We start from the raw sequence: 18,688 nt of genomic DNA, 5'->3' as shown, positions 1-18,688 counted from the left end.
AAAAGGCAAAACCATGTTCTGAAATAGTGTTTTGTTTTCTCCACTAGACAGGGCCACATGTTCCTCGAAAAATCACAACACAACACACACCATAGTAACAAATGTAGATCCACCTGAGGCTGGAGGTTTAAACTTTTGAAACGCATCGTGGAAACAAACAAATTGTGACTGGTAACAGTAAACTTGTTGTTTCGTTCGAACTATTTTGTTATTCAATATTGCCAGTTCCTCACTGAAAAAGTGGCAATGTAAAAGGAAGTAGTGGCCATTTAGCTATACACGCATGACTTTGTAGACCCAGAGAAAGACGACAAGCGCAGAGAAAAAGAATGATAATTTACCCTCTGTATCGCACACTGGCTCCACTGTATCGGCTCCAACAGCACCAACTCCTCGTACCAACTGCGACGAAAGAGGAAACCTGTAGTAATGTCACGCCTACTCCAACGACTTCGCATGCCATAAATGCATTGTTCAAGTGAGAGTGGTAAGAAGCCTAACTACACTTACGTTCACTGGTAGATTGCTCATATATAACAATTTACTTTTATTTGTGTTCATCTTTTAAGTACAGTACGGAAGTACAATACTGGGGCGTGGTGAAAATTAATGCCTCCCAATTTTTGTGCGAAAACTCAAAGCTTTTTAAATAACACAAACGTTATCAACACTCATTCTTCATGCCTACATATCTGTAGTCCTCTGCCGCTAGAGGCCTCCGAATCGTAGCGTGTTACGTAACGGTGTGTGTGACACACAGCGTGCTGCCAATCGAGTTTCGAATTCGAGGAGCTAGCCCACAGACGGAGCACTGCAGCGCCAGACCGCACACGAGCGCTGGACAACTGCATCTGTTTTTGGCAAAATTCGCTTTTGATTTTCTCGAAATTCGCTTCATTTTTTATGAATGATAAGATGCACAAATTTATAATGGTTTTCACACTACACGAGTGAAGACAAAGCCTTAGTTCTTTGAAATTGACTGTCAAAAGAAGTGCTGATTCGGAAACTTTTCAACTGGAATGTTTTCTTTTGCAAAAACTTGAAAAATTTTTTTAGCCTTTGTTTTCTTCGTGGGGCTGTGTTTAAGCTTTCAACAAATGTCAGTCCTGTCGAAAAGGAGCAGCATTTTCCTGCAGGTGAACTGAATTCGTCTCTCATTTAAGATCTTTCTCGACAATATTTTTCTTTTCCCGCCCGATTCGATGATTACAATATTTGCAGAATATTAATTTCCACGTCCGCAGCTCGTGGTCGTGCGGTAGCGTTCTCGCTTCCCGCGCCCGGGTTCCCAGGTTCGATTCCCGGCGGGGTCAGGGATTTTCTCTGCCTCGTGATGACTGGGTATTGTGTGATGTTCTTAGGTCAGTTAGGTTTAAGTAGTTCTAAGTTCTAGGGGACTGAAGACCATAGATGTTAAGTCCCATAGTGCTCAAAGCCATTTGAACCATTTTTTTTTAATTTCCACGTCATGTGGGCTTTCATAGCCGAGGGACCGATACTTGCCAAAACTAAAGATAAAACCGACAAGGCATGTAGCATAGAACAGAAAGTAACTATTCGATCGCCGATCCCTTCTGGCGTCGTGAGGGTCGAAATCCATATGGACCATCATTAATGACTTCACTCATGTAGAAATCAGAAAACAACGAGCAAAGCACAACACGAAGCGTTCGGGAACGGCGACCCTGCAGCTGCTTCTTGATTTCGGGAGTGTACTTACTGTTACCGTGGCACCTGAGGCTCGCATCTCGTAGCGGTCTTCGACGCAACCGCAGTTCAAAACATCCGCCACGTCTAAAGTGTCCGCATTATATTAACTTTTGACTTAAGCTAACAAACAAAAGTGCTAGTTTCTTTCTTCTAAGACGCTACGTCCCACGGTCGAGTACTATGTTGCATTAAACTTGCCTATTTTAGACAGACCATTCAACTGGCCGCAAATGGCACGTCATCGAAGTATCGGCCGCACTGACACGTCATTGCGCTCGCGTACTTCCTATTTTGTAAACACGTTCTTGCGCGCACATCACCTTTCGAAATTCAGCTTCGCCAGATGATGCACAATACGAGTAACCGAAAACTGGTTCATTTTCGATATTTATATCCAGAAAAAAGCTATTTCAAACTATCTTTGAAAAAACATTTCATCCGCATCCAATTTGCTATGAAATAGCGCCTGTTAGGTACTTTCGTGATTTCCCATTTTTAGGCACAGTTCGCCGAATCTTATTTATCGCAAACCGCGATTTTTTTTTCCGGCTCCCTACGAGTAGTACATCAAACACAAATACAGGGTGTGTTTTACGTCACATTAGTCTTCAAGTTTTAAAATGAAAGGAGTCTGCGTCGGATCTGTATCTTCCTTGCAGTGAACGCTAAGAAGCGGAATTTGAGTTGCAATGTCTTCAGAATGTCCTCTGTGGCTTGAGGCATATTTGGAGCAGAGTTTTTGAACTCCCCCATTTTCCCAGACGCACGGAACTCTAGCGCCTGAGGCAGTCACTCGACCGCCTGCCTGCTGCAGCACTGTACTGTACTCTACTGTACTGTACTAAGGGCTGCCAACTATTTCGCATTTCCCGGAAAATCCCGTGTTGCCTACTTTGTCAGATCCCGTGTCCCGTATTATTTCGAATTTATCCCGTATTTTTCTATCTTTTGCATTAATAGTTCAAATAATGGACGTATTTAGTCTGACACGCTCACAGTTGACACTGACTGTGCGCAGTAAAAGTTGCCGCAGCTCGCATCGACGCAGTACTAAAACAGTGACCTATATTGGCGGCATGACTTGCCGTACAAACGCGCGTGAAAGAAAGCCTCGTCTGGCCGTACACTTTTGCGAACTGTAACTTGGCACGCGGACTCCTTAGTATCTGCTCGGTGGCTCTCGGTGGCTGTCGGCGGACTTCGTGTCGCAGCGATTAACAGATGTTCGTTGGCAACTGTGCAGTGTACTATTAGCCGGTGTTGACTGAGTTGTTGTCTGCACTGTCGTCAGCCTACCTTCCCGAGTTCGAGTCTCGGTCGGGCACACAGTTTTAATCTGCCAGGAAGTTTCATATCAGCGCACACTCCGCTGCAGAGTGAAATCTCATTCTGGAAACATCCCCCAGGCTGTGGCTAAGCCATGTCTCGTCTGTATCCTTTCTTTCAGAAGTGCTAGTTCTGCAAGGTTCGCAGGAGAGCTTCTGTAAAGTTTGGAAGGTAGGAGACGAGATACTGGCAGAAGTAAATCTGTGAGTACCGGGCGTCAGTCGTGCTTCGGTAGCTCAGATGGTAGAGCACTTGCCCACGAAAGGCAAAGGTCCCGAGTTCGACTCTCGGTCGGGCACACAGTTTTAATCTGCCAGGAAGTTTCATATCAGCGCACACTCCGCTGCAGAGTGAAAATCTCATTCAGTGAAATAACTGTTGACTCCAAAAAGTGTTTCAGATTTTGTCACAATTTTAAACGGTCCCAATAAGTAGAGCAAACAGGAAGATGTTTCAGATTGTTTTGAGATATTTAGATCCAGAAATTGGAATTCAAAAAAACTTATCGATTTTATAGAAGAGAACAGTTTACGTTCGTTGGAGTCCCACAAACTTGATATAAACACTTGTAATGCTTTTTATGCTGATAATGGCAAAGTTAATTTTCTAAAGCAAAATTCAGTATTTAAACTTTTAAATGATGACAAACAAATGTTCATGGCAAACTGTTCGAATCACATTTTGCACAATGCGATGAAACATGCCTGTGATACCGTAGATGTTGATCTTTATAATTTTGTCCTAAAATTATATGGTCACGTCTCCTTTTCCGCAAAGCGAAGTTCTAAAATCCTTTTTTTTTATTTTGTGGATGTAGAATGGAGTGAAATTCTCTGACGTGTACCTAGTAGATGGTTTTCTTTATCACAAGCAGTCGATAGAATCATTACAAATTGGGAACCCATTAAAAGTTATATGGAAAGTAGTGATGATTGTCCCAAAGCTCTAAATACATTTTTAAACGATTCTGATGACACTGACAGAGATTTAACTTTCGAGATTTATTTAACTTTTTTTTAACAGCACGCTCCGATGTTTCTATAATGGAAACTTTTGAGGCAGTCACGACTTTGATCAGTAAAACTGTGCAAAGAATGAGTGACAGATATTATGGTAGAAGCACATATAAAGATTTAAGTAATTTAACTTGTTCCATAACTAGAAAACGCATTGAAGATAATCTTATGGAATTTTACGTGCCATTGAAAACATATTTGGCTAAGAATTTCAAATCTTGAGATCAACTGCCAATGTCAGTTGAGTCTTAGATACCTCTTTGTCTAAGTTGTGAGCTAAAATTTAAGCATCTTCAAGGAATAATTGAGTCAGTGCAGATAGATGATGTAGATGACTTTGTATAAGTAATTTTGTAATGTAAACAATATTTTGAAGCAAAGCGTATCTATGGAAGGTAATGCAAAAAGAAGGTGTGTTAATGTTTTCTATACCTTGAGAGCCAAAAACGTTCAGGTTCTCTGTTTGCTGAAGGTAGTTGGGTTTCCATTGAGCAATCCGTGTTCAAATGCTGAGGCAGAAAGAATTTCCCTAATGAACCATATGTGGACACAAATGTACCATCGAGCATATAAAAGCAGAACAGCAAGTAGCAGTGAATTTTAATTGCAGAGAATCCTTTACGTATGTAAAATCGAATGAATCTTCGCAAAAAGAAGCAAAGTCTATCAATACATACAAGCAATAATGTAAAATAAAACATGTATACAGATTTTAAATATATTTCTTTGTAGAAGACACTATTAGGCTTTTTTATTTTGCAGGCTTTCTTCTCGATCGTTTATTTTATCTGTAAAAAGTTGGCAACCCTAACTGTACTGTACCTGAGGCTGCCAACAGCGCCTCTGACAGGGGCAGCAGGTAAGGCTGAGCCATCTGCGTGTCTGCGGAGGCGCGCGCTGCTGTGTTGTGTTGAGTTGCCTTGCGGTGTTGCGTCCGCAGCTGAACCGTCGAGTCGAATGCCGCCGCGTCTAGGGTCCTGCCTGTCTTTTTAACGCGCCGCTGCCGCTGCAGCTGCGACGGCCGCACTGCGCCACTAAATCACGCGAGCCGACGTAATCGATGGGGAAATTCCGCACACGCCCAGTGCCTCTTATCTAATCGGCGGATACAGGTCCTGAGCCCCCTGCGCTCTCGATGATATCGTCCGTGTCATTTCCGGCCTACCCCCACCGTAAATCTGTTTGGTATTTCGTAAAGGTTAGACGATGTAGCTGTTATGCAATTAAACAAATCGTCGAAGTAATGTCTACATTCGCTCCGACACCGGAACTGATACCTTTCCCTATCGTGCAGCCGAACATCAGTACGGTAAATGACTCACAAGTGCCATGACACTGAGCAACACCGCTAACGTGCTGATGAGTGCTGCGGGATTAAAATGACGACCTCGAAATGTGCTCTGGTAATTTTCTCAGTGAAGTCAGAATGATGTGTAGTAGAACACACGTGTATGTTAACACTTTACTGAGACACTTTATTGGTTATCGTATGGCACGACCGGCTGAGACACCCCAGGGCATGTTCAGCAGCCTGACTGGGAAGGTTTTTCTTTCATTCGAGCAGTGTTGCACCTCTCCTTGGCGAAGTGAGAGAATTTTGTATCTGTTCAGACTAGGTGACTGTAATAGGTGTGGGTGTGAGTGTGTGTGAGAGAGAGAGAGAGAGAGAGAGAGAGAGAGCGAAAGAGCGTGCGAGAGAGAGAGCGAGAGAGCGAGCGAGAGCGAGAGAGAGAGAGAGAGAGAGAGAGAGAGAGAGAGCGAGAGAGAGAGAGAGAGAGCGAGAGAGAGAGAGAGAGCGAGAGAGAGAGAGAGAGCGCGCGCGAGAGAGAGATAGAGAGCGCGCGAGAGAGAGAGAGAGAGAGAGAGAGAGCGAGAGAGGGAGAGTGAGAGAGCGAGCGTGTTGTGTTGTGGTGTCATCTTTTTGTTGGATGATGATGATGATGATGGAAGGGGGAGGGTTATAGGCAGTGCCGGCTCACTGCCTACTCGTCTGGAGTACCACCAAGGCAGGCCGCCTAAAGGATCAACTTCAACAGTGTCACGTGTCCTCACTTTATGCGGCACTGCACACAAGTTTCGAATTCAGTCCAGAACATTGGCGCAAACTTTCCTCCCCTTGTCGACCGACTAATGCCAGTGAAGATATGACAGACAATGCCTGAGCTCTGCAGAAATGGGATAAGTTGGACGAACCTTAGTTTCGTTTCTTGTAGATGGGAATTCCCAGCACGGGTAACGTACAGATTGGACTTTCTCCTTCGGCTCGGAAGGTATTGGAATCGAGCTTCACCACGTATCCTCCGACTCTCCGAGGGTGGGAAACTGCCAGGAGGTGCGCGGAGCCTACCAGACGTCAGAGACGGCCGGAAGGAAAGGCTTTCGAGCGAAGAGGGCTCTGTTTGATTGTTGAGGGATTTTCTGTGAAGAACCGCGCCTGAAAATTTGACCTGTAGTACGTGTGCTCTGGTGGTTGGGTGGAAAGTAACAACATTGGCGTCACGTATCGTTACGTGCTATTGTTTGATTTTGTGCCACTATGTGACTGACAGTAATGGACACGTGGGCTTGGGAGGAGGACGTGTGTTTTTCACGCTGGGAAGGAGCTCTACCAGTGTGATTCCGTTGTCAGCAGGTGGCCACCACTGAGTCACCAGGAGAGGCGAGCCTCCGCAGGCAGGTGGGCAGTTTTCGCTGAAGCGAGGCTGCGGCCTTCCAGCGTCTGGCCTTGCCGAGTGTCTGCCACCACTATCCCCCCACAGAGTTGCTGAGTAGACTTGGCCACTGTTTCTATGTTTCGATACAGTGTATCGATACGTGGAACTATTTCAGTGTTTCGGAACGGCTGTAGTTCACTGTTTCGAAACAGTAGTGTTTCATTCCGCCCCTGTCTCGGATAACCGGACCAGATTCGATCTCGAGCCAGACACAGAAACTGTATCGTTGTTTCAAAATAAGGCTGTTTCAGTCCACCTGTGCTTGGAACGGACTAATTGTATCGAAACAGTGATGTTTCATTCCGCTCTGTGTCGGACGAGATTCGGGCTCGGTACAGGTACTGAAACACAACATACCACTTCATGAACCACTTTCAAGAGTGTCGAAATCTTTTTGACAAGCAATAGCATGAAGCTTAAGAAATCCGAAAATAAAGCTTCGTTTCTAGCTGACTGTCCTATTTCGAAATGGCGTAACATCTGCTTTAGAAACACTAACCAAACAATAAAAGAACGCATACTATTCACATGCAAAGTAATAAATATGTGAAAATCATTCAGTTAAATTACACTTTTCTATAACATACGCTTCTCTGTTCATGTACAGTAATCATATTAAGAAACGCAAGTAAGCCTCCAACATTTTGAATTAAAAAAAAAAAAGGCGCAGAGTGACAGTTATTAGACATATACATAAACTTGATGTAGGTATAATTGCAAGCTATCTGTTTGACATATCACTTATAGTGTAATGGTGAACGGGAAGGGCTGGGAAGCATGGTGAATTTATAGTAACGGTCCGAAACATCTTGAAAGACAAAATTTTTTTCTGTTATATTTTGTTATTTATTCGAATTATTTGGCGTTATTTGTGAGTCTATAGTCACTGTGCCTATTATACACAATTATTCCCTTTGTGTGCATGGAAATTAGCAGGATGGCTATATAACCCATACTAACGGAACGTGGGAATCCCAGTAGCATATCCGTTGTTTCTGCAATTTGCTCCCACCCCCAGTTCCGTTCGTGGTGGTTCTTCTGTTGTAACGTGCGCGTGGGGCACACAATACTCATTAAAGCCTGTGCTATGGTAAGTGAACGGGCTTCACCTTATGAGAAAGGATTTTCGTATAGATATCGACCGCGTGTACCTGAATGGTGGCAAATCAGACTTACACCCACTCTGTAATAACAATGATCCGTCGAGCAAGTTCGAAATGCAATTACACGCCAGTATGGACCAAAAGCAACACTGAAGATGCTACAAACTTGATAATAATACGGTCGCCAGCCTAATTAGGCATTAACTGAGTTTCTTCCCTGTACAAGTTGGTATATATTCATGCAAAACAACAAGTAGTAACACTGCATAATACAGTAGAATTTTAGAACCAGAAAATCTATTGAACTGATAGTTTCACGTTCTGTACTGATATGGAAAAAAACCATGAATACATAACACTACAGTATAATGTATACCACAAAACTTTATACTGTCTATTAATCTGATTAAAATCGGGCATAGGTTACCCTAGAAATAGCACTTTCGAGCCACACACAAAATGTCAATTTTGATAAAGATAAAACACTGATAAATTTTGACTTTTATATTGACTTTAACTTTTGTTGGTCAAACCAATTTAGAACACTTCAGAATTTAAATGAATAAAAAGGGGGGGGGGGGGTCCTGAAACTGTTATGATCACTGTATAAAAAAAATTGATTACTGAAATTATTATGCGTTCAAGTTTTCCAGTATATGAGTTATTACTCTTTTTATCTTATTTACTGCTCATTTAAATACCTTTATATCTGTCTCGAAATAATTAAACTTCATTACTATATCAATATTAAAGTTATCTTTCAACTTCGTTAGACCTTCGTTATTCATTTACTGGTTCATTAACAAAACACTTCTTTAAACACCATTCTAACATAACTAGGTCTGCAAGTAATTATTATCAACACAAAATTTAATTTTTCACTCGGATTGCACAATATTTGGAAAGGACCCTGTCTAGGTTAGTTGTGAGGATAATTAAATGATGGGAAAGTTCTGGTAAAATTTAGGTTATTATTCAGCAGTTCACTCTCTGATCCGTATGAATACAATACTAAAAGTTTCAACCTGCTTGTATCGATGCGGCGGTTGGCGGCGAGATGGCGAGGCACAGAGCACACATACAACCGCAGCTATGGCTCTTGCGGAATCGGCACTTTATTTCTTCATAGCGTCGCAATACTTTTCCATTTAGTGCCTATGGAATTTTGCCATGCTGTGCGGGCGTTCGAACGGCATACCCGAGGCTCAGTGAAAATACGTCTTCCAGGAGAGCCTCCTCGCTCCAGAAGGTGTTGCTCAAGCCAGTGCCAAACTCCAACTCCTACTGCTGAGCCCGTTGTGCCGTGCATTTTCCCGCGCTCGCCTGCCATCCACCTTTCACCGCTCCCTTACAGACAGGGTATTCACCCGAGGTTTTGCATTCTACATATCCTAACACATTGCCTACGTATGGACCAGACGCACAGTTACAATTTTAAACATCTTACAACAGTCTTAACATTTGTTACATTTCAATTCTATTACAATATTGCTTGACATTTGACATAAACATTAATTTTCACATTGAAACTCGTTTACAGTTTTCTTAACACAATGGCATGAAACAAAAAAGAAATGAAAGCAGATCATCAGTTACTCAAGTTTATTGAAAAATCAGAAGAAAATAAAATTTACTTATTTGTACAATAGTACAGCGTTGTTGTTGTTACACTGTCTTCAGCTATGGCTGTCCTCAGCCAATTGAAAAGTATGAAAGTCACACGACACGAAAGCAGCGCATTTCCTGCAGGAAATACGAAACTGCCGAGACGCCTAAGTGATAGTTTCATACTTTCTGAGAAATGGTTAGCGCTCTCGCACCTCATTTGTGTTTATGTGGACATACTTATACAGTAGACATGCAAGATGATAAAATGTGTAGGTTTATTAGATTACAAAACACAAACTGTTTCACTGTTTCGAAACAGCGTATCGAAACATTACAGCGTACTGTTTCATTTGTTTCGAAACAGTTACGTGTTTCAGTTTGGCCACCTCTGTTACTGAGGGTGACACGTCAGTGGTCGAGAGAGCGCGGCGCCGCCTGCCAGCGCAAGGGAGACGGTCGGTTTTACTCCACCTTACTGATTCGTCTCCTCTGCGTGGAAGTAAAGAGCTGGGAAGGGAGAAGTAAGTTTCATGAGCGCAGTTTGTCAACCGGTCGCCTTCCCGTGGTGACGGGCGCACGGTTTGCTGATTTTGGGGAAATCTAAGTTCCGCAAACTGCAGCTGTGCTGTCAGTAGTGTGAGCATCTGGCTACTCAATTGTTCTCGCACGTAGCTTGAGTTACCCATTTGATTATAATTTGTGATATGTCACTCACGTAGAATTCGCGAGCTACCCAAATAACAACAATTTGAGTTTCTTCCATGAAGTCTTCCACGTAATTTGGTACTTCTATAGTCATTTTTCGTGAACTCAATCCATATTTCCAAAAAACTTTGTTAACTACTCGTGTATTGTGTCCGATAATAAGAGGAAATATAAATCTGTTAGACTTGATTTAGATTAGAAAATCCTTTAAATGGTGCTACAACTTTTCCACGGTTAGGCGACCCGCCAATAATAACTATACCCTGTTGCACAGCGAAGCTCGCTGTTCTCACTCTGAAGCTGCTGTCGTCGCGCGCTGCAGCCCTACTCACCGACCATTCTCGTGTCATTCAGTCTGATTATAAATCTGTTTACTGTCTGGGGAGAGCTGTGTCCGTTTCCTCTGGGATTATGAGTTTGCTGGTATTGTATGATGTCTGCTGGCCAGTGACCTTGCAATATTCAGACGCTATAACCAGCAATGTTTCATAACAACGTCGTAGCGTAAGGCAGGTCTAGGGCAATCGCCCACGCAAACGGAATAGACCTTAAATCCAATCCACTGCTATTGTGAAATGGTGATGTCCTTTTCATTTAATACACCTGGCGCTTGTAGCTGCAAATCTGATTTGAGGTAATTTTGTCTCTTCAGATAATGATCTCTGTGCCATTCAAATTCAGTAAATAAATAAAACACGAATCAACAAATATTCCAGTTTCTTTCACAGTACCCCATATTTAATGATCCAGATGTTGGCTAAATATTTAACTCTAACCTCGTTTCCACCGTTATTTAACTTCAGCAGGGTTCTTAGCATGTTGGCAATACACAGAGAAGCAATTTTGGATCTATTGTTTGTGCTCTGTAAACTAATAAGCCCCCATGAACCACGGACCTTGCCGTTGGTGGGGAGGCTTGCGTGCCTCAGCGATACAGATGGCCGTACCGTAGGTGCAACCACAACGGAGGGGTATCTGTTGAGAGGCCAGACAAACGTGTGGTTCCTGAAGTGGGGCAGCAGCCTTTTCAGTAGTTGCAGGGGCAACAGTCTGGATGATTGACTCATCTGGCCCTTTAACACTAACCAAAACGGCCTTGCTGTGCTGGTACTCCGAAGGGCTGAAAGCAAGGGGAAAACTAAAGCCGTAATTTTTCCCGAGCATATGCAGCTTTACTTTACGGTTAAATGATGATGACGTCCTCTTGGGTAAAATATTCCGGAGGTAAAATAGTCCCCCATTCGGATCTCTGGGCGGAGACTACTCAAGAGGACGTCATTATCAGGAGAAAGAAAACTGGCGTTCTACGGATCGGAGCGTGGAATGTCAGATCCCTTAATCGGGCAGGTAGGTTAGAAAATTTAAAAAGGGAAATGGATAGGTTAAAGTTAGATATAGTGGGAATTAGTGAAGTTCGATGGCAGGAGGAACAAGACTTTTGGTCAGGTGATTACAGGGTTATAAATACAAAATCAAATAGGGGTAATACAGGAGCAGCTCCAATAATGAACAAAAAAATAGGAGTTCGGGTAAGCTACTACAAGCAACATAGTGAACGCATTATTGTGGCCAAGATAGACACAAAGCCCATGCCTACTACAGTAGTACAAGTTTATATGACAACTAGCTCCGCAGGTGACGAAGAGATTGATGAAATGTATGATGAGATAAAAGAAATTACTCAAGTACTGAAAGGAGACGAAAATTTAATAGTCATGGGTGACTGGAATTCGATAGTAGGGAAAGGGAGAGAAGGAAACATAGTAGGTGAATATGGATTGGGGGTAAGAAATTAAAGAGGAAGCCGTCTGGTAGAATTTTGCACAGGGCATAACTTAATCACAGCTAACACTTGTTTCCAGAATGAATGAAGGTTGTATACATGGAAGAAGCCTGGAGACACTGGAAGGTTTCAGATAGATTATATAATGGTAAAACAGAGATTTAGGAACAAAGTTTTAAATTGTAAGACATTTCCACGGGGCAGCTGTGGACTCTGACCACAATCTATTGATTATGAACTGTAGATTAAAACTGGAGAAACAGCAAAAAGGAATTTAAGGAGATGGGACCTGGATAAACTGACAGAACCAAAGGTTTTAGGGAGTTTCAGGGAGAGCATTAGGAAACGATTGACAAGAAGAGGGAAAGAAATACAGTAGAAGAAGAATGGGTAGCTATGAGGCATGAAATGGGGAAGGCAGTAGAGGATCAAGTAGGTAAAAAGACGTGGGCTAGTACAAATCCTTCGGTAACAGAAGAAATATTTAATTTCATTGATGAAAGGAGAAAATATAAAAATTCAGTAAATGAAGTAGGCAAAAAGGAATACAAACGTCTCAAAAACGACATCGACAGGAAGTGCAAAATGGCTAAGCAGGTATGGCTAGAGGACAAATGTAAGGATGTAGAGGCTTATCTCACTAGGGGTGAGATAGATAATGCCTACAGGAAAATTAAAGAGACCTTTGGAGAAAAGAGAACCACTTGTATGAATATCAAGAGCTCAGATGGAAACCCAGTTCTAAGCAAAGAAGGGAAAGCAGAAAGGTGGAAGAAGTATACAGAGGGTCTATACAAGGGCGATGTACTTGAGGACAATATTATGGAAATGGAAGAGGATGTAGATGAAGATGAAATGGGAGATAAGATACTGCGTGAAGAGTTTGACAGAGCACTGAAAGACCTGAGTCGAAACAAGGCCCCGGGAGTAGACAACATTCCATTGGAACTACTGATGGCCTTGGGAAAGCCAGTCCTGACAAAACTCTACCACCTGGTGAGCAAGATGTATGAGACAGGCGAAATATTCTCATACTTCAAGAAGAATATGATAATTCCAGTCCCAAAGAAAGCAGGTGTTGACAGATGTGAAAATTACCCAACTATCAGTTTAATAAGTCACGGCTGCAAAATACTAACGCGAATTCCTTACAGACGAATGTAAAAACTGGTAGAAGCCGACCTAGGGGAAGGTCAGTTTGGATTCTGTAGAAATACTGGAACACGTGACGCAATACAGACCTATTTACAATTTGTACAGAAACCAGATGGCAGTTATAAAGAGTCCAGGGGCACGAAAAGGCAGCAGTGGTTGGGAAGGGAGTGAGACAGGTTTGTAGGCTCTCCCCGATGTTATTCAATCTGTATACTGAGCAAGCAGTAAAGGAAACAAAAGAAAAATTCGGAGCAGGAATAAAAATCCACGGAGAAGAAATAAAAACATTGAGGTTCGCCGATGACATTGTAATTCTGTCAGAGAAAGCAAAGGACCTGGAAGAGCAGCTGAACGGAATGGAGAGTGTCTTGAAAGGAGGGTATAAGATGAACATCAACAAAAGCAAAACGAGGATAATGGAATGTAGTCGAATTAAATCAAGTGATGCTGAGGGAATTAGATTAGGAAATGAGACATTTAAAGTAGTCAAGGAGTTTTGCTATTTGGGGAGCAAAATAACAGATGATGGTCGAAGTAGAGACGATATAAAATGTGGACTGGCAATGGCAAGGAAAGAGTTTCTGAAGAAATTTGTTAACATCGAGTATTGATTTAAGTGTCAGGAAGTCGTTTCTGAAAGTATTGGTACGGAGTGTAGCCATATATGGAAGTGAAACATGGACGATAAATAGTTTGGACAAGAAGAGAATAGAAGCTTTCGAAATGTGGTGCTACACAAGCATGCTGAAGATTAGATGGGTGGATCACGTAACTAATGAGGAGGTATTGAATAGAACTGGGGAGAAGAGTAATATGTGGCACAACTTGACAAGAAGAAGGGATCGGTTGGTAGGGCACGTTCTGAGGCATCAAGGGATCACCAATTTAGGATTGGAGGGCAGCGTGGAGTGTAAAAATCGTAGAGGGAGACGAAGAGATGAATACACTAAGCAGATTCAGAAGGATGCAGGTTAGAGTAGGTAGTGGGAGATGAAGAAGCTTGCACAGGATAGAGTAGCATGGAGAGGTGCATCAAACCAGTCTGTGGACTGAAGACCACAACAACAAACTAATAAGAGCATCGCAGAATGTATTGGTTGTAAAATGCACGATTTTGAAAGCTATCCATCAAAATGTTGGCCTAAGGATATTTTGGGTGTAATCACAAAATACCATCGTGATGCGGGACCCTTCAGATTCCTTCCACTTTAGGAAGATTACACTTTTAACAAACGCGAAAGCACAGCAGGTGTTAACTAGATGGGTGCACAAGTACCGTGGACATAGCGTCGCGGAACACGTGCCACGGAGTACAACTATTTCGGGAATGTAAAGGAACGACAGTTGTGAACTTTATTTCGTTTCTTGGCCAATTCAGGTTAAAGGCTACTCTTTTTGGAGAATATACGGTGAAAAAAATTTTGATTCTGTTTTTCCTCTCACATAATCAGTTCAGTGTCTGAACCATTAGGGTTTTCAAACACCTTAATGCCAAAATCTGTTTTCTCCGAAATTTCCTGCAAATTTAGCGAGTTGTAAAACTATACTGGTAACGTTAACATTTTTTTTAAGAAAAAGTCAAAGTAATAGTATTTGATGCGATTGTTATTTAAGTGTGACTTGGATGAACGTTCAGGGAGGAAAACTGTATCATGTATGTTATGAGATTGGTACTTTCTTCAACATTGCTGACGGTGACGAGCGCCTAAAAAAAAGACTACAAGAAAACACGAAAGAATGACATACTACCTGGATGGAAAGATTGTGGTCACATACTCCTGATATTAATATCTGTACCAGTAAAACATACTTAATCTTTTTTTTAGATTCCGTGCCTGAAGAGGTACGTCTTTTTAGGACCGCCGCTCTTACGGCGTGTTGCACGGTTGTGACTTGTGCAGCGATGCTCGCAGACAGGACGCACAGTCCGCGTGGACACTCCAGCGGACAGGGCAGGGGGGGGGGGGGGGGCACGTCCGAAAGCATCTGCTGTCCGCATTAAGTGACGTCTCCCGGTCCTGCCGTCTTACCGTGCTTCTTACATACGACCGGTAGGCACACACAGTACACGCTAATTCGCTGCCATTACTTACGTGTGCAGTGGGGTGCGGTGGAGGGGGTGAGTAGGGGAGGGGAGGGGCAGCACACGGCCGCCTGATACCAGTTCTACCCATCCACGTTACTCTAAAGCGACTGGTACGTTCTTTCAACGGAGCTGCCTAATGTTTAACGGCTCAGCTTTTTCCTGGGATGTAACTGAAACCGAGAAAGCCACTAGATTTCGTTATGCTGTCGCGGCCTAAGTACTCTTCAGCTCCTTGATCTTCTCCTTCAATAGAATCCATAGCAACTTCATAATCTTTTTCAAGGGCAGCCAGATCTTCACGGGCTTCTGAAAACTCTCCTTCCTCCATACCCTCACCGACATACCAGTGGAGAAACGCTCTCTTGGCATACATCAAATCAAACTTGTGGTCATGACGAGCCCAGGCCTCTGCAATTGCAGTCGTGTTTGACAGCATGCAAACAGCACGCTGAACCTTTGCAAGATCACCACCAGGTACCACAGGAGGAGGTTGGTAATTTATTCCCACCATGAAGGCAGTTGGACACCAATCCACAAACTGAATGGTTCGCTTTGTCTTAATTGTTGCAATTGCAGCATTTACATCCTTTGGCACAACATCTCCTCTGTACAGCATACAACATGCCATGTACTTTCCGTGTCTTGGATCACATTTCACCATCTGGTTGGCAGGTTCGAAACAAGCATTGGTTATTTCTGCTACAGAAAGTTGCTCATGGTAAGCCTTCTCTGCAGAGATGACAGGAGCATAGGTAACACGTGGGAAATGGATACGAGGGTAGGGAACCATGTTGGCCTGGAATTCTGTGAGGTCCACATTAAGAGCTCCATCAAAGCGAAGACATGCCGTGATTGAGGATACAATCTGGCCAATCAGCCTGTTCAGATTCGTGTAAGTCGGCCGTTCAATGTCCAAGTGTCGGCGGCAAATATCATAGATAGCTTCATTATCACACATGAAAGCACAGTCTGAATGTTCCAACGTGGTATGAGTGGTAAGGATGGAGTTGTATGGCTCCACGACTGCTGTTGAGACTTGAGGAGCTGGGTAAATAGCAAATTCCAGTTTGCTTTTTTTGCCATAATCCACAGACAGACGTTCGATCGAGAGTGAAGTGAAGCCTGAACCAGTACCACCCCCAAAGGAATGGAAGATCAGGAATCCTTGAAGCCTTTAAGCCCAGTACATTGGTCAGCAAGCTTGCGAATACGGTCCAGCACAAGATCCACTATTTCCTTTCCAATTGTATAGTGACCACGGCCATAATTGTTTGCAGCGTCTTCCTTGCCAGTAATCAGCTGCTCAGGGGGGAACAGGTGCCTGTAGGTACCCGTGCGCACCTGATCAACAACAGTCGGTTCCAGGTCCACAAATACTGCGCGTGGCACATGCTTCCCAGCACCAGTTTCGCTAAAAAATATATTGAAGCTGTCATCGGCCCCCCCAATAGTTTTGTCTGATGGGATGTGCCCATCGGGCTGAATGCCATGCTCCAGGCAATACAGTTCCCAGCATGCGTTACCAATCTGGGTTCCCGCTTGGCCAACGTGGATTGAGATACATTCACGCATTTTGATATTGGTCACTAGAATTCAGCAGATGGAAAAAAATCGAAACCGCAAACTTCTGCCTCGTCTGGAACGTGCAAAGTTGTCCCGCGCCGAGGTTAAAGTCTTAAAGAGCTGAATGTAGTAGCGAGCAGTCGTGTCTCGACAAAAGTGACACGCCCCGCCCCTTAAGGGGTGGTGTGAGGTGAGGTGAGGTGAGGAGGGGCAGCCTCGCAGGCAGCGCAGACACCACGTGGTCGCCGCAGGTGGCTGGCTGGCTGGCCGGCTGGCGAGACGGCGCGCAGACGGCCGGCCGTAGCTCCGGCCGGGCACAACGGCTCCACGGAGTGAGGGATCGCGCGTGACGCAGGCGGCTGCCGTGCCGCATCGAAATTGCTAAGCGCCGAGCGAGCACGCAAATCAGCCGCGTCCCGACGCCACGCAGCTGCCTGTATTTTGCAAACGACGGGCCCCGGGACCAGATCGGCACGCGATAGCAAACATCTGCAGTGTTGCATGCAAATTGCCGGCCAAATTTCCTGCCACTTTCACGGTCACACCGGCGCCCCCCGCCACCTCACCTCCCGTCCGAATACAGTGCCTCGTTCTGCAGGTGTCTAAAACGTACCACCTACGCTAAAAACAGTCTCCCACTATCTAGCTTGGAATAACATGTACACTTTACCGTTTCGACGATGTTTAGCAGACTTATTTTTTACTTCGGCGAAAAATATTTCGGCAGAACTGCCATCAGTGGCTACCCCTCTACTAATAAAATGCAATATTTTGCTAGGTTACATATGCCAAAACTACGGTGTTTTCCTATTTGTGTGCTGGTAATGTTGAGTGCTGACGTCCGGGCAGCAAGTATAGTACGAGCTAGTCCCCAGCTCGTACACTGGTGGCTAGCGTTGCTGCCTCTGGATCGTGGCGTCCCGGGTTCGGGACTGTGTGATTGTGTTGTCCTTATCATTTCATCATCTTCTTCATTTGTGACAGCGTCTAGATTGGATTGTGGAAAAAAACGGACTGTGTAAGAATTGGAATTTTGTACGGGCGCCCGTGACCGCGCAGTTGAGCGCCCCACAAACCAATGATCATCATCATCATCATCATCATCATCATCGTACGAACTTATTTTACTTCACGTGTGGCAAGGGCCTCACCGACCATACGCCTGCTCATGTAGCCTCTACAGTTCTTTCCGTTTGTCCATTCGGTGGTGGTATTCATCCTAGCTACGTGTTCCCGGATTTTATCTGACCACGTACACTCCTGGAAATTGAAATAAGAACACCGTGAATTCATTGTCCCAGGAAGGGGAAACTTTATTGACACATTCCTGGGGTCAGATACATCACATGATCACACTGACAGAACCACAGGCACATAGACACAGGCAACAGAGCATGCACAATGTCGGCACTAGTACAGTGTATATCCACCTTTCGCAGCAATGCAGGCTGCTATTCTCCCATGGAGACGATCGTAGAGATGCTGGATGTAGTCCTGTGGAACGGCTTGCCATGCCATTTCCACCTGGCGCCTCAGTTGGACCAGCGTTCGTGCCGGACGTGCAAACCGCGTGAGACGACGCTTCATCCAGTCCCAAACATGCTCAATGGGGGACAGATCCGGAGATCTTGCTGGCCAGGGTAGTTGACTTACACCTTCTAGAGCACGTTGGGTGGCACGGGATACATGCGGACGTGCATTGTCCTGTTGGAACAGCACGTTCCCTTGCCGGTCTAGGAATGGTAGAACGATGGGTTCGATGACGGTTTGGATGTACCGTGCACTATTCAGTGTCCCCTCGACGATCACCAGTGGTGTACGGCCAGTGTAGGAGATCGCTCCCCACACCATGATGCCGGGTGTTGGCCCTGTGTGCCTCGGTCGTATGCAGTCCTGATTTTGGCGCTCACCTGCAC

General features: G+C 44.2%; 1 protein-coding gene and 1 pseudogene across 5 annotated transcripts in view; both read right to left on the bottom strand.

Moving 5' to 3' along the window:
* Positions 1-18,688, bottom strand: part of LOC126259180 (cholesterol 7-desaturase nvd) — a 533,483-nt gene that overhangs the window by 52,946 nt on the left and 461,849 nt on the right. The window contains exon 1 of one of the 5 annotated variants that reach the window (XM_049955751.1): positions 4,878-4,987. The exons of the other annotated variants lie outside the window; for them this stretch is intronic. Within the exon in view, the coding sequence (XP_049811708.1) occupies positions 4,878-4,929 (52 nt within the window). The 5' untranslated portion in view covers positions 4,930-4,987. Of the gene's footprint in view, positions 1-4,877; positions 4,988-18,688 lie in introns of those variants that run through there. 5 annotated transcript variants of the gene reach the window in all.
* LOC126260770 (tubulin alpha-1 chain-like) lies at positions 15,358-16,877 on the bottom strand (annotated as a pseudogene).

The sequence above is a fragment of the Schistocerca nitens genome, chromosome 5 (assembly GCF_023898315.1).
Source record: "Schistocerca nitens isolate TAMUIC-IGC-003100 chromosome 5, iqSchNite1.1, whole genome shotgun sequence".
Classification (NCBI taxonomy): domain Eukaryota; kingdom Metazoa; phylum Arthropoda; class Insecta; order Orthoptera; family Acrididae; genus Schistocerca; species Schistocerca nitens.
This window is presented reverse-complemented; position numbering and strand designations above follow the sequence as displayed.